The sequence below is a fragment of the Triturus cristatus genome, chromosome 8, assembly GCF_964204655.1.
Source record: "Triturus cristatus chromosome 8, aTriCri1.1, whole genome shotgun sequence".
In the NCBI taxonomy this organism is placed as follows: Eukaryota; Metazoa; Chordata; class Amphibia; order Caudata; family Salamandridae; genus Triturus; species Triturus cristatus.
Window position 1 is genome coordinate 342,320,993 of NC_140591.1, and position 16,553 is coordinate 342,337,545.

The window sequence follows — 16,553 nt, forward strand, 5'->3', positions numbered from 1 at the left end:
TCCTCTAGTGTGATGGCTGTCTGGTCTTGTCTAGTCCGTGACCACAGATGAGTTTCTGACCTCAAGGAGGTGAAAGCCCTGCTCTGAGGTCAGGAGCAATGCCTACTTTTGCATATGTTTACACCTCCTCCAGCATGAAGGCTAGTAAATGAGCATATCAAGGCCAGAGGATTCAAAGTCTCTGATGTCTTTGATATGCAAGCCTGGCTACCCCCAGGCCTGGAGGATGCCACCGTCTGCCCGGAGGCCCGTTTGGCAGCTGGACAGACAACAAATTAGCTAGCCAGGAGGCGCGTTGCACTGCCAGGCTGGACACACCTCTAAGGTGGGCAGCCTAAAGTGAACACAAAATAAAGGATTCCACCATCCCGATGGAACTAGAAACTCTGGGGCAGGGTGATGCCCACAGAAAGTGATCATATAGGATTGTGACCCGAGGGGTAAGTAACCCATTGGCTACTCTCCTACATTGAGTATTTAGATGGCCCCCTTTAACCAGAAAATCAGATTCGACTACTGGAAACCGAGATAGAAAGAAGGATAGAGTGAAAACTGAAGACCTACACCAAAGTTTGGTGCAAAACCCTTCCAGGCTGCTTACACTTCGACCATCACTGGGACCGACTTTGTAAAGAGAGGAGACATCCTCCCAAAACCCTTGGAGGGCTGTCCAGCACCTCAACAACCAGGAAAGATTTCCCTTGGAGCGGAGGAGCCACTTCCCTGCATCTGCAGGCACCGAAAAGCATCTGCCCAGTCCACTGTGTTGCCAGTCATTGGGCCCAGCGAAGGAGCAGCATGACAGGAGAAGGTCTTCGTGGCGCCAGGAGGTCAGATCTATTTCAAGTTTGGTGACACCAGGACCCCAAGAGCCACCTAACACCAATACTCTGGGTACAGGAGCAGTTGCAGCAACCATGGCTTGTTGGTGGTTCAATCCGGGCTCCAACAGCACAAAGACAGACCTACCGTCAAGGGCTGTCTGGATCCACAAGGCCAGCAACGAGAGTGGCCCTACCGTCCAGTTTCTCTTCTTCACCAGGACAGGGTGTCAGCTGCCACAACCCAACACCTCAAAGCACCACTGCACCCGAGCCCCAGTCTGAGAGAGGTAAAGGGACCAAAGGGGTCCCGAGACCCTCAAAAGCTGAGCCCAACCTTGGGTTTGGCCAGACTGGTCCCCCAGTTGTCACCTGCAGCCTCTTTCTGCAGGAAACAGAGAAAGCCTATAGTGGCGCACCCCATGTCAAACAAAAGCACCACTGCACTCAAGCCCCCCCCCAGCCCAAGTACCAGTGAAAGTGTCTGTGTGTGCCAGAGACCTAGGGTTAAACCAGACAGTCCCTACTTGCAGCCTCTTTTCATCAAGACCATTCCCCATTGACTTAAACAGGGCACCTGGTGCCGAAAAGAACATCTGCACCTAGAAGCCCCTAAGTCGACCAAGGTGACCTGTTGGTGCTGTCTTGGACCATGTCCCATACTTACCTTAGGTCCAGAAGAATAGTACTGCAAGTTGTTGATAAGTGACCGCATGCAGTATATGTTTTTTTCCCATAGGATAACATTACCGCTTCAAAGCTACAAATACAAGTGTATTTCTTTATACTTAAACAGTGAGAACTTAAAAAGTACTTACCAGAGTATGATAATCTTGGCGTCTACATTCATATAAAAATCTGTTATTATTTATAGATTGGTGTAGGATTTCTTTATTGACTGTGTCTCGCCTACTGACTCTGCATGTGCAATAAATGCTTAACACTATCATCCGATACGCCTAAACTGCTCACCCACACTACCATAAAAAGAGAGCATTTGGGATTATTATCATAGCCCCACTAAACCAGTATAAGTCGCCTGGACTCTGCACAATGTACCTCATTTTGGTGCACTATATAGAGCCTGCTTGCAGGAGGGTGGGGGATATATACACAGACACAGACACACATTCCACTCCAATTGCTGCTTAATTAGCCGTTCTACCCGCCATACCATGCCGATGCCAGCGACGGCAGCAGCTGCCGCCTAAACATACAGGACAAATCTAATTCCGATCAGGCTGGACAAAGGCTTTCGCCGAAATGCGTGGCTTGCACAATAAATGAATGGGTGCGCACACACACACACACAATTTAACACATTTAAAACAGTTGTCAGAAATACGTTACTTAAAAAATACAGATTACATTTATGTAAATGAAAAAAATTAAAAAGGCTAGATTGTCAATATTTATGCTTAACCAAAATACATTTAATACCAAATGTAATATGTTTTCCTGCACAGGTAAATTTTTATCATTTTAAAATCAAGATTAAATAATAAATAAATCAGGAAAATACATCTCATTAGAACTTTCAACTTGTGATAATATACATCTTTATTAAATGTGAATGTCCATAGATTAACAAAACGGTACAAGAAACAAGCCTCTCAAATGAAAACCCTCCTATGTGGGCCATGTAATTTAATAATGCTGCAATTTAAATTACACCTACCTAAGCCCACAATATCATTTTAAAATATTTTCCTAGAGGTATCATGTTGTAAAAATGCTCCCTCTACACTCCCTGAAATAATGCACGAAAGTAGGTATACACCGAAATATACCCAATCCAGTCAAATGTTGGGTATTCATGTCACTTGAATGTCATTTTCCTAAAAACAAACTGGAGGGAAAAATTCAATACAACTTCATCACACCTGTACATCATATATTTATCTCATGCGTGTCATACAGAATGTATTCTAAAGAATGAAAAAGCCTGTAGTAATGCACTTGATTCTTAATTGGTAGCAAACACAAAAATTACCATTTTTCCCCATCCAACTGTTTCAAAAGTATGAAGTTCGACCTACGGAATTCAGGTCAACCTATGGAAAGAACAATATTAATACAATATGTATTTCTTGAGAAGCATTTAGAATATTGCGTTTTCTGGAAAGCATATAGAATGTCAAAACAGCTGCAACATTTTGCAATTACAAAGTGGTACTTGGTTAACAGAACAATTTTGAAGGAAAAAACATTAAATGCAAATGGATGTATAAAACTTAATTTGTGCTGTGCACCAACATAAAACTTGCTTAAACGTCCATGCCGATTTACAACCCCCTCACTGTACTAGGCAATGTTAGTGGCTATTGAAACACCACTGAAGGATATGGCTATCTAAAGACACATTTGGTAGTGTGTTAACTATATAAAAGAAAAATTCACTGTACAGTTTAAAAACAAATCATACACAGCCTTACAGTTCAAATCTTTCCTTAAAATGGGTAAATTGTGTACAAGGGGGTTAAAAATGCTTTACAAACAAAAAAATGAATGCTATTATAGAGATGTCATTATTCATCATCCTCTTCATCCTCTTCCTCCTCCTCTTCCTCATCTTCTTCATCTTCCTCATCCTCATCATCATCCTCCTCTTCCTTTTTCTTGCTCTTTTCGACCTTAGCAACTACTTTTTTCGGTGACTCTGGCTTCCCCTTGGACCGATAAGCAGCAACATCCTACAAAAGTAAAGAATAGTTTTAGCAAAAATGTAAGGCATACGAAAAACATAGTTTGTAATTCAGATTCCTCCTCATGGAAATATTTATAGCCATAAACCGACAAAATCTGCTCATGTGCACCCTGCATCACTTTTACAAGGAGAAAATGGATTTCAAATATCTTAATCCACAAACGCATTATCTACATGTTTCTCTCTGCTAGCACAATTAAATGTTTTTTTTTCTTAGAAAAATCAGAAGAAAACGAATCTGAAAAACACAGCTTATTCAGGCCTTTGGAAGGGCAAATCAATTGGACTCTGGTTCAAGATGGACTTTTAAAGACCTGAAAACAGATTGAATTTTCACACTTGACCATGCTAACAATGTTAATTTAGATATAGCAGCAGGTTACACATCGTTTATCGGCTACCACGCCTTCGAGAACCCAAGTGAAAACAATGGAAAAGTTTATGAATTCAATCAAGTGTTACACGATGGAGAACTACAAATACCTTTGTCTCCTCAGTCATGAGATCTTCATTCACAGGGAAAAGGTTCACAAGGTCATTAACCCTCCACTAAAACACAACGGGAAAACTCAAAAGGATGGCCACTTAATCAAACGGGTTAGACTAGACAACAGCGTGTTAGTACTGGAAGCTGATTGATTCAAAGCATCTGATACATTTATGGATGGATTGAGAGGTAGCTACTCTCTAGATTTTAGCAACTATCACCCAATGCCACTTCTTGATAGAAAGTCTCTCCTCGACAGCAAAGTTTTCATCTTTTTCTTTCCCAAACAGACTCCAAGGTTTTGTACTATATGTATTTAGAGAGCAGAACTCTTCTGAAGTTGCTGAAGAATCTTAAGTGTCAGAGTAGCACTGCAGCAGATTGAAAGTATTCCTAGCATTTTGAGGCAAAGCTGCTTGCATTAGCCAATGGGGCCCAGGTTTAGTAGCAGTATGAAAATGTTACCCTGTCAGCATTTGTTTGTGGCATGTAGTACTGTAAATTCACATCCTCTGCATACTTCTGCCATCTAGTGTTGGGCTCCAACGTGTGCAACTTGTTTTTCTTCAAAGAAGTCGGAGTCACAAGGTATAGTGACTCCACCTATTACTGGTAATACACATGGGCATCAGTTCCATTGTAGGATTGTTTCCCACAAGGCAGGGGAAGGATGGAAATAGAGCATAGAAAGCAGACCAGGCAAAGAACAAGAGAATTCACTGCAACAACCAAAGGCTTCCGAGGAGGAGGATGGGCACATATGAATCTACTGCACTACATTCCACGAACATATGCTTACATGGTAACATTTTCCGTTTGTGGCATGTGTAGCTATAGGTACACATCTACGTGGCTACCTGCTGGAGGATATTAGAGGTTTGAAAAAGTGTACGCAAGACAGCTTGGCCAATGTTTGCTTGTGACGTGCTAAAACGTTGACACAGTAGTGTTTAGTGAACATGTGTGAAGTGGACCAGGTAGCTAATTCACATGTCAGCTATTGGAATGTTACCAAAGAACGCCATTGAGGCACCTTTCTTGCGGTTAGAGTGGGGCCTAGGTGGGGCAGGCAATTGCAGTTTGGCTTGGGTATAGCCCATCTGGATGCACTTAACTAACCACCTAGCTATGCCTACTTCAGAGAAACCAAGGTCTTTGTGTGATTTAGAGAAAGACAAAAAGTTGCTGTGTCTTGCGAAAGGGCTTGGTTTCATCAATGTAGTATAAGCGGGCTCTTTTGACATTTGTGAAGAGGCCTCTCCGCTACAGAGTCCAAGTGTGTGAAGAACACCGGTTGTTCAATAGTCTGTTTAAGGTCGAAGGGGGATACCACCTTAGGGAGAAACTTTGGATTAGTTCAAAGTACGACTATCACTGTGTACTTGGAACTATGTTTCTTGGAGGGTAAAAGCTTGCAGATCACTTATTCTCCTGAGAAACGCTATGACAACTAGGAAGGCCACTTTCTAAGAGAGGAACTGGAGAGGGCAAGAAAGAAGAGGCTCAAAAAGGAGGGCCCATGAGTCTAGTGAGGACAATGTTAAGGTTCCAAACTCAGGCTGGGGGTACCCTTGGTGGAATTACTTGTTTAAGCCCCTTCATAAAAGCTTTGAGAACTTTGAGTAAGGAAGAATGTTCTCCATTTTGAAGATAGGCTAGAAATGCTGCCAAGTGGAGACAGGTAGCCATGTAGGCAAGGCCTGACATTTGCGGATGCAGCAGGTAACACACTAGGTCTTGGGCCGCTAGGTTTCATGAGTCAATGTCTTTGGGAATGCAGTAAAGGCCAAACTTCTTACATTTGCCACGTGCACTGGGTCTACAAGCCTCCTTAAGGAAAGCTATAAATTCAGGGGGCAGAATGAGCTAGTCAAACTAAAACCTCAGGAGCCAAATTGCAAGATTGAGCCGTCTGGGGTTCTGGTGCCTAATGGTGCTGTGGTTCATGGTTAGGTCTGGCTGGCTGGCTAGCTTCTCATGGGGAACTAGGGACAGGTCGAGAAGGGTGGTGAATCATGTTTGTCTGACACACATGGGAGCTACTAGGATGAGTGAGGGATGTTTGCCGAAGCTTGCAGACCACAAACAGAAATAGTGGGAGAGGAGGAGGAGATAACTCTTAGGCAAATATCCTTGACCAGTTAACTTATACTACATTGCCCATGGACCGTAGGAACCTGGAGACAAAGCTTTGGCATTTTACACAGCAGCAAAGATCAGATGAGGACTACTTTGTGGTGTAGGAGGTAGAAGAAAGCTTTAAGAGCTAATGAATGCCAAAAGCTCTAGGTAATTGATGTGGCAGCCTTGCTGTTGAGGTGTCCACATACCCTGTACAATTAAGTTCCGAAGATGCTTTCCCCAAGCAGTGAGGGAGGCGTCCATGGTGATGGTCACTGGCGAAACAAGGTCAAGAAAGGGCTGGTCTCGCAACAGATTGTTGCTCAACCACCACTGCAGAGAGCGAGGAGTATCAGGCCAAATCAACACTAGCTCTTCCCAGCGACCCTCAACTTGTAACCATTGTGCAGATAGACACTCTGGCAGAGGATCCATGTGTAATCTAGCATGGGGAACAATGGCAATGCAGGAAGCCATCATGCCATTTGGCGTATTGACTGAAAAGAGTCAGTAACGATTGGAAAGTTTGAAACGGTGGCTGACTGGGCTATGCTTTCCCAGTGACTGAGGTGGGAAACGCTCCCAGGAGTGGTTGAACCTGAAGGGGCTGAAGGTGGAATTGGTCTATGTTGATAGTAAACTCCCAGGTCATGTAGCAGGTTGCTGGTGAATTGGGGATGTTGAAAGCATTGTTGTTAGTTTGCGCTCTTGATCAGCCAGTCATGCAAGTAAGGGAAGATGCGGATGCAGTTCCTCCCAAGAAAAGTGGCTACCACTGAAAGACATTATGTGAATACCTTGGGGGCTGTGGTTACCCTGAAGGTTAGCACTTTGATCTGAAAATGCTGAACGCTTACCACAAACCACAGTTACTGGCGGTGTGCATGGTAGATCAGTATGAAGAAACAGACATCTTTTAGGTCTAGTGCCTTCATCATCTTTTAGGTCAAGTGCCGTCATGAAGCGACCTTGCTGCAGTGGAGGGATGGCGTCCTGGAACATGACCACATGAAGAGCTCGGACAGGATGTAGTTGTTGAGGAGCCTGAGGTGCAGTATAGGCCGGAGTGTGCCTCTTTTTTGGTTATATTGAAGTACAGGGAACATTTGCTGCACTGGTGAGGGTGAACCGGCTCTATTGGTCCCTTGTGAATGAGTGCCTCTGCTACTTCTAGTAAGAGGTGCTGGTGTTAGGGTGTGTTTGTGTCCATGAACATTTTGGGGGGGATGCGGCTAGCTCTCAACAGTAACCATGCTTGATGATGGAAAGAACCAACTGATAGGAGGTGATCTCTAGCAAATGTGCAAGAAATCCCTTAAGACTTCCCTAACAGCTGTAATATGATGTGTGTGTGTGTGTGTGTGTGTGGGGGGTGATTAGAGAGGGAGTCAATGCTTCCCAGCAGAGGCTCCTGTAGTCATGCTACCTCTACCTTTGTAATTGCTTCCTCTATAACCTCCCCTGAAGTAGCCCCATGGTGGTGCTTGTTGGTGCTGCTGCCTGATAGGGGGTTGAGCCTTCAGCGGAGGTGGCCTTGCAGCCCCCCACTATATTGGAACCTCCAAAGTAAGCCCAGGAGAGAAGACATTTGGAGAGCTCCGATTGCCTTAGCTATGCCCTCCTAGACTTTCGCAGCATCTTATAAACCTGTGGTCTGAAGAGGTGCTTCCTGTCGAAAGGTTGATGAGATGCTGTTTGACCACTGGTTTAAAACGAGAGACATGCAGCCAAGCGAGGTGCCCCCCCAACAAGGACACAAGTTATTGCCACATGCTCTGGTGTCAGCTGTGTCTAGGAAAAAGCGATGGTGATATACGAAAGAAACTTCCCTTCTGAGATCAGCTCATGCCCCCACTTCTTGAACTCAACTGGGATATGTTAGAGGAGTGCCCCCATCTCATCCTAGTGGGCTCAGTCATATCGAGTGAGAAGTCCAATGGAGTTAGTGATTCTCCTATGATTCACTGATTGTGTGGCAACAACATGTCCACCGCAATCAATCTTTTATCTGTCTTTGTGCATTTGTGCACTTTCACGCCATATTAACCACCAGCGGCTGGTGGAAGTTGGCCTCGGATGCAGGGTGGGTTGGAGGGTGAGGCTTTGTACTTTATCGACCCTCAAGAGTCACTACTCTGGCCTCTACAGGGTCTTTGAGAGTTTCAGGAGCAGTTTTTAACATGCCTTTCAGTACTGGAAGATACTGCACCAACCTTCAGGAAGAGGAGTGTTTTCACAAGAGGTAGGGGGCCGGAGGAGGAGAAGAAGGAAGACAGAGTGATAACGGCGAGTGTCACTAGGTTTCCTCAACTTGGATGGAGGAGAAGGTTCTCAAGCAAGCTCCTCCCCATAAGCCAGCTTTTTTGAGAGGGGGTGGGAGAAGAGAAAGTCTTGGCACCTTGGGAAGTGGCTTGGTGATAATCCTCCCTGTCAGAGGATGGATTGATAGGCATAGTGATTGAGCTTCAAGCTCCTCCTTAAGGCAAACAAGGATGGGCTGTTCTTGGTCCTTTGACACCAAGGCTTTGGGTGTCAGACACTTCAACACTGAAGGAAGGGGACTGTGCATCGAATGGCCTTTTGGCACCAAAGGAATCTTGGGAGCAGAGGTGGGTTTCGGTGTCTGCTCTGATGGTTTTGTCAGCGCCTTTATCCTGAAGGGGTCGCTTTGCTGCCACTGATTGCCACACACTCGGTTCTGAGGCCTTCATTCAGTGCAGATCGTGGCCTTCAGGCAATGGAGGACCAGAATCCTGAGTCTAGGTTTCGGAGCTCGATGCCTGACCCTCTCTGGGGACGTAGTCAGCCTGTTGATACTGAATTGGTGGGGGGGAGGTGTTATAGTCCCTCTCCCTCTTCTGTTGGATGAGTTGGGGCTCCTCTGCCTCGGATTAGGTGCCAGGTTGTGGCAGGAGTAAAGGGCCTGGTGTCTCTGGCTGCGGCTCCACCTCAACAGCTTGGTTTCCAAAGAGGTTGGGGGCATCTTCTTCCTGGCTGTGCAACATGGTACGCCGAGCTGTGCGCCAATCTGATCGGTATCTGAGCTTCTTCTTTTGATTGGGAGGAGAGGCAGGCAGAGTAGGAGGCCTAGTTGTGCTCCAGCGAAAAGACACTAATTATAAGCTCACTTGCACGTAAAAGATTCCTGATAGTTCTGCTGCTTGATGCAGAGGCATTAATGCTTTGTCCCTCTACACTGTCACCAAAACTCTGACTAGCATGAATTTTAAAAGACTGATATAAATGCGAGCATGGTTCTTGTATGGCTCCCCTTCATGATTTGGAAAAACACCGATAATAATTTCACCTCCTACAATGCAATATACGATATTGCCATTGCATATCTTGTAAAATAATTAAAACTAAACCTCAAATAAATAAATAGCGTGTACTGAAGCACATTAGTTCCATTATTGAAACGTTTTCAAACAAAATGCTTCTTCAAAGCTGTTGCGCATGACTTACAGAAATTAATAAATGCCTACCTTCCAGTATGACCAGTTTTGCTTTTACTTACTTTCTCATATTTTTCCTTCAATTTGGCAGCCTTCTTTTCATAGGGCACTTTATCATCAGAATTTGTGTTATTCCACATTTCTCCCAATTTCTTTGCAATGTCTCCAATGGTTAGACCAGGATGCTCCCCTTTGATTTTTGGACGAAAATCTGAGCAAAACAAGAAAAATGCAGACCTGCAAGGAGAAGCATATTTGCTTGAGTAAGGTCCATCATAATGTGGAGTACAAGACAACACAAACTGATGAAAAATCAATCTGGAAAATTGTGAGGAAGTCAAAATGCTGTGCAATCTCGGAGACCAAAAGAAACACTAAGATGGCAAGTACCTTCAAGTCATCAACTACTTAGCAGAATTACTTACCTTTAAGTAAGGTCAGTCCTCCAACTTTGTTTTGTATATTCCACACCATCAGGTCGAGAATCACCAGAAATATTTTTACACATAAGTAGCATTAGCTGTGCAACCAACCGACCTTTATTATGCAGCCCTGCAGTTCTTAGCCTGCTGTCCGCAACATCTAAGGGATCCACTACGGTTTTGAAAATTAAATAAAGACTGAGAAAGTACAGAAAAGTCTATATAAAAACTTAGCTAAAGAAAGGAAAACCCCCAGTTGTCCACAGTCTCTTCTTGCTCTCTTTTACTCCTTCAGTAGGTTCATTTATTCCTTTGCTACATTATCAAGTCTCTAATTTTTTCTCATTCTCTTAGCATTCTCCTCTTGGAATCGTTTTAATCTTTCCTTCTTTGGAAATGTCTTTAAGCGTTTCCTTTCCAAGAACCCGGTTTCACTCTCAGACTTGTTCCTTTTGTACAGAATAGGATGGTATAGACACAGTCACATATGCATACTTCCACCATTTCTTTAAAGACGTTGGAGGGGGGGGGGGGGGGGGGGGGGGTCATTGAAGTGATTAGAGGGTTTCAGGGTTGATAGAATGCTGAGGATGCTGTTTCGTTGAGGGGGTGAATTGGCTCCAAGAGGCGCTGTTTTTAGGGGAGAGCAAGGACAGCGTAGGAGGGGAGGCCGGTATGGAGGGGTCAGGATAGTCCGGAGAGGGAGAGAGTTTGATGAGAGCCGATTTGAGGTCAGATTCGATCTTATTCGCCTTAGCGAGGAAGAAGTCAGCAACGGCCTCACAGTTCGGTTGAGGGCAGGGGGAGATGTGAGGTGATCGTCCGGAAGGGTTAATAGATTGTGACTTGATCAGCTCAAAGAGTCTTTTAGGACGATGTTTGGCTTTGTCAAGTTGGGTTTCGAAGAAATTTGCTTTAGCCGTTCTGATGAGTTTATTGCATCTGCTCCTTTTTAGTCAGAGATTTTAGTAGCTCAATTGATGAATCTGATCTCCATGAACGTTCTGCTAATCGAAGGCTGCGTCTGTCCGAATTAAGGCGGTCATTAAACCATGGTTGAGAGCCTTTAGTGGGTATCCGTTTTAGTTGAAGGGGGGCAGCTGCATCGAGGGCAGACGACATGGAGTTATAGTGTTCCGGGAGGACGTGAACGTTGTCTATGTTATCAGGGGGCCGAAGGGAGATATTGCAGTGTGTGATGAGTTCATTTAAGTTGGTGTTATGTAGTGATCTTTTCCACTGTTTAGGTTTGAATGATTGTGAGCTTTTGGAGTTCCAGCTTTCAAGGATCCGGAAGGTGATGTAATGATGGTCAGACCAGTCACAGGGGAGAATAGAGTCGAGTTGAATGGAATTGGGATTGGCGATGATTAGGTCTAGTCGAGCCTAGTTTGTGCGTGGGAGTGTCACAGATTTGGGACAGGTGGAGATCGCTTAGGAAGTTTTTGAGAGTATTAACTGCCTGATCAAGTGGATCATTCCAGTGGAGGTTGAAGTCTCCAAGGACGATCTGGGGGGGAAGGGAGTGTCGTCCCAGGTTGGAAGATATGGTTTCCATTATTTGTTCAACAGGAGGTGGTCTCCCGGCGGGTGGTAGAAGATGAGCAGGCTACATATGGGTCTATGTTGAGTAGTTATATCAAGGGAAAGATACTCACTGGATGAGAGATTAGTGTAGGGGGGTCGTTTTGCTGAGAGAGAGAGAGCTGTGGTGGATGCAGGCTATGCCACCACCTGTTTTCTTAACTCAATCAAGTCTGATAATGTTGTGGCTGGGCGGGTCAAGAATGTCACGGATGGGGCCCGAGGAGTCAGTGAGACAAGTTTCGGTGAGGATAAGTAAGTCGAGTTCCTGAGCTAGAATGAGATCTGACAGGTCTGTGGCATGTTTCACCGCTGTTCTACATTTAAGTTGCAGGCATTTCAGGTGTGCTTTGTGTTCAGTGGCAGAGGTATGTGTAACGGATCTGCAAGAGGTTGCTGAATGGTAGTGCATCTGGCCCTAAATGCTTGCTAAGAAAAAGTTACCTACACATATTAAAATGCAACCACCCCTCCTCTCCTTTCAATAGACACTCAAAATCTCGGTATTGATGAGCTATTGATAACCGAGCTGAGAAGTTTCTGGTAAGAGTCTAGGCATTCCCAATTGTTTGGCTGGAGTTCAAGTCACACAATGAGGATAAACCACACAATGTTAGACGAGTATTTTATGTACACTGCTGTTTAAACATTTCTCACAAAGACTTCTAGTCCACGACTGGGAATAATTTGAACATGTTAATCTATAAAACACCAAAACTGGAACACTGAGGTAACATTTTCATATCGCTGCTGTCACCTTGCAGCCACTCTAGAACTTATGCAACACTTATGAGACAATGGAAAGAGAGAGGAGAGTATTCGAAAACATGACAATCACAGGAGTATATATTAATAGCATACTACTTACGGAGGCCTCTTCGGTGCATTAGGATCCTTGAACTTCTTTTTGGATTCCCCTTTAGGTGGCACATAGCCTTTCATTTCTCTTTCATAACGCACCTTGTCTGTCTTTGCCATATCTTCAAACTTTCCTTTCTCCTTAGCCGACATGGTCTTCATGAACAGGAATGAAAAACACATTATGCATTGTAAGTCAAACTACACAATGTTTTTCATGTATACTCATAAGTGTGTGAAAATGCAAGGAAATGATTTGTATTAAACGCACAAGGAGCAAATGTACCAGAGTTCAATGTTAACAATGTAGCAAGCATTTATACTTAAACAAAACTGTCTTGCAATAGACAACCAACACCCAAAACGACTAGCATTAAAAACAGGTGTGAATACCAAAAGTGAAAAACAAACTTTAATCTTACCCTCCATCTTTCGGAGCATTTTTTTGAGAACTCGGAGAAATTCACAGAAGCATCAGGGTGCTTTTTCTTATGTTCCTCTCTGCAGGTTTGCACAAAATATGCGTATGAGGACATTTTGCCCCTTGGCTTCTTAGGATCTTTTCCCATTGTGTAGGATTTCTAGAGAAAAAATTTTTTTTTAAAGGGGAAAAGAATTTATAACTATTCAACACATACCAAACGATCTAAATGAATGTTTGCTCTACATTTAACACAGGATGTACTTTAGAAATGTCACACAGAATAACATTTAAACTTCATAAACCAGAAATGCTAGAGGAATTTAAAATCTCAACTCGAGTCTAGTCTGAAAATTTGCAAGTGGTGGAATACTCATATTTTTTTAATCTAATAACAGCAAAGCAACGCGCTCCACTCCTACGATCCATGGGGGATCCCCGGCGCCTCTTTAAACTCGATGCCACCTTGCTGTTGAAAATGTCCAGGTAAAGACATACGGAGTGGAAATAAAACTAGACCACCATTTCTTATAGTTCATGACTGAACTTTAACTTTTAAAAGCTGGCTCATTCCTATAAATCAGCTCAAAACAAAATTGAGTCATATTAAGGCTATGTCTGAAAAGTGTTAGCAATCGAAGGACATCAGCCTTAACCAAGCTCTCGGTGACGGAGCCGCAACACAATAAAACACTGTGTAATTTATATCCCGAAATTAGGTTTCCATAAATTGTTAATGCTAACGCGCAGTTCGCTATGATATCCACGCCAGGGTACTTATCCTGGCTGGTGCACGGGCTGCACACTTATGGATACCATGACTTAGTGCTGCCATCACCGCTCAAACTGAAGGATGCTAGAAACCCTGCGAGAACTGAAGTCCTAACGCTGCCGCAGTACAAGCATCGGAATCCCACCCCCCGCCCATCCGGCATATCTTGGGTTTTGGACAAAAGCAGACTTCAGTTCTCTAACAACACACGGACAGTTTTCATGGATTGGGGTAAACAATACCCAGGAAAGCAATATAGCTCATGTCCGTGACACTATTAAGTTTTGCCACCAAGTGTGGCTGCAACGTCTCGAGGACCTCCGCAGCGGAGTAAAAGTTAAAGGGAAAATAGTTGAAAATATAAAAGGTTTTAACGGTATACCACATGGCAAACATGTGAGATTGAAAACGACTATTTTCCTAAACTTTCGAACCGTTATGTAATGACGTTAGTCGAAAATCCTTCTTTCCTTATAAAGCTTGACATGCAGACTATTGTTTTTTTTCATTGCTCCTTCTTACAAATTATATAGTACCACTCTTTAAAACTATACGTATGTAGCGAATAGTTCATTCACTTCATTGAGAAAAAGCCAATATATTAAATGTAGAAGTCGGATGTTGTAAAATGCGGTGTTAAAGAACATTGACAGAGTCGAAAACTAGAAGCGCGCCGTCAAAGAATAATGTTTTTTCTGTGTAAGGGCACCTTATACCTACATGTTTCACTCTACTATATAAACTCCCTAAACACGTTTCAGTCGGTTTTATTATCTGGAACCGCGTGTGCTGTCCCTGTCTCAGCTACTTTATAAATAGATGGGTGCGGGCGACGTTGAGATAGAGACAGGGGGAAGAGGGACCAAAAAATGAAGGCGAAAAAAAAAAAAAGGGTCAACAACATCGGCAATTCCTTCATCCATTTTGTGAGAAAGGCTTCGTGGTGTCTGGAAGCCGCCCTTTGGTACTGTCAGAGTGGAACGGGCACTGTGTAAGCTATTCAGCGCACTAAAGTATAGCTATCGCATTGCGCTGCAGTTCAATGCAATGTGCATTGAGCGCCCTGTTCTACACGGGCTGCTGTATTGAGCGAGACGGCGCGCGCCGCCGCCTCACTCGGCTCCATGGAATGGCCGCCAGCAGCTCTTCGCACAGGCAGAATATGGCTTCCCATTTCCCTTTGTAATAGGCGACGGGCGCGCGCCCGCTCCGGAGGAGCGGGGGCGCGCCGCCAGCTGCTGCGTTAGAAACCGAGGCAGTGTCAGCGCAGAGACGGGGCGCTTGCTCGTCGCATTCCACAAACGGTCACACAAACCTCACCGCGCCTGGAAAACACGACTGTTGGGTAGACCAGAGCCGAGGCTTCTCGTTGGGACCCTGAGAGCCGCTCTAAAAGTGACAGCAGCCGCCGAAAACAGGGTCCGAAAAAGTTGCTGTGAAGTGATCCTGTCAGGCTGAGCCTCCCCCTCCTCCCTCTGCCCACGGCGGCCACGCGCGCCTTGTTTTCTCTATAGACTCCCATAGGCAGCCATGTTAAAAGCAGCGCAGCTTCGCTGAGGTAATTTATGTCCTTTCCTCCAACAACGCCCAGGCTGGAGGAAAAATCGTGAACCGCATTAAAACTCACTCCTCTTCTTCCATTAGTATTTATTTTTTATTTCACCGCACTTTACCTCCCGTCTAAATACTAAGCATATTCGGTGCCTTTTTTAGTCCCTTACCACTCGCAATAGCCAAGTCATGTAAGCAGCTTAGCCTTTATTAGACCCCCTCACATTAGCCCACCCACTCACACCGTCAGCGACCCGCATATGGTGACATTCGCCGTTTTCAATGTTATGATTGAAAATAAGGACACTATCTCCCAGACTGCGCCAGTGAGGTAATTCACCATCCGCAGCTTCTCTGCGTCACCCCCTGTGCCTTTGTGTGCATATTGCCCACGTAACAGCCCCTCTACCTGCCCGCGGAGCCCCGCACTCTACTTTCTCTGCGTCCGGACCATACTCACCGCTCTCTGTAAGGCACGCACCGAGTTACACGCGGCTAATGCTGTGCCTATGGGGCTCAATGTTCTGCAATGGCTATGAGCTGACTCGTCTACGTACAAGGCTTCGCTGGCTGTCTCGCTCTCTGTCAGTGCTGTAACATTACTCTCTACGGAACGCTGTGCCCATTGGACAGCACATTCTCGTCCCTCCTTCTCATTGGCGGAGGCTTTCCCATTGTCCGGACAAGGGGACGTCGCCAATTGGACACAGTTTCTAGTGTCGTCATCGAAAACGAAAACAGCGCGCAAATACAAAAGACGCTCTTCTGCAAGAACAGCCAGACTGCAGCTGTGAAGCAGACTTTGTATTGCATTTAACAGAAGCCTATGAGAGCCCATGCAGTGCCATTGGATGCTATGCGATGCCGCGTGTCTGTGCTATGAAATATTTTAGCACTTAGCAAACTTCATAGCGAATATCTCATAATAATTATACACATCTACAACTATCCACTGTCCAGTAACACGACTTTGTGTTAACTTTGTTTTTGATAATGGATTTAATTGCCATTTTATATTTTATATGCATCTTTTAATTTTTCACTGGTTGTTATCTAGAAAGTCAACCCAGCCGTTTTCCGGCTTCTAAATATTAAATCACACACTCTTCACCCTTCGCTCTCCCATAATATGACTATCTGATCACCCATAGCTCGATGATGTATTTCGTTGTCTTTATATATATATTGTGTGTGTATATTTTTTCTCCGGTTGTCATCTGTAAAATCTGAGCTGCTGTTTGCCTGCGTCTAAACAATAAGTTACATGCGCCACACCCTTCACTTTATGATAACACTACTCTGTTCTCTCTCGGTTAGAGTTTTTTGTAAACAGATATTATTGCATTTAACAATC

General features: G+C 44.4%; 1 protein-coding gene across 1 annotated transcript; it reads right to left on the bottom strand.

The window, feature by feature from the left end:
- Positions 1 to 2,363: 2,363 nt before the first annotated feature.
- HMGB1 (high mobility group box 1) lies at positions 2,364 to 15,820 on the bottom strand. Its single transcript, XM_085621655.1, has 5 exons — positions 15,660 to 15,820; positions 12,878 to 13,036; positions 12,466 to 12,611; positions 9,654 to 9,828; positions 2,364 to 3,514 (listed from the first exon to the last, which is right to left on the bottom strand). The coding sequence occupies exons 2-5, from the start codon at positions 13,022 to 13,024 to the stop codon at positions 3,350 to 3,352; spliced, it is 633 nt and encodes a 210-aa protein (XP_085477781.1). The 5' UTR covers positions 13,025 to 13,036; positions 15,660 to 15,820; the 3' UTR covers positions 2,364 to 3,349.
- Between the last annotated feature and the right edge of the window lie 733 nt (positions 15,821 to 16,553).

Bases quoted from the DNA above. Each gene is read 5' to 3' on its own strand.
- HMGB1 (XM_085621655.1), bottom strand. From the start codon at position 13,024: ATGGGAAAAGATCCTAAGAAGCCAAGGGGCAAAATGTCCTCATACGCA. The intron at 12,612-12,877 runs GTAAGATTAAAG...CTGTTCATGAAG, and splicing joins AATGCTCCGAAAGATGGAGG to ACCATGTCGGCTAAGGAGAA. The intron at 3,515-9,653 runs GTAAGTAAAAGC...TTACTTTTGTAG, and splicing joins TGAAGGAAAAATATGAGAAA to GATGTTGCTGCTTATCGGTC.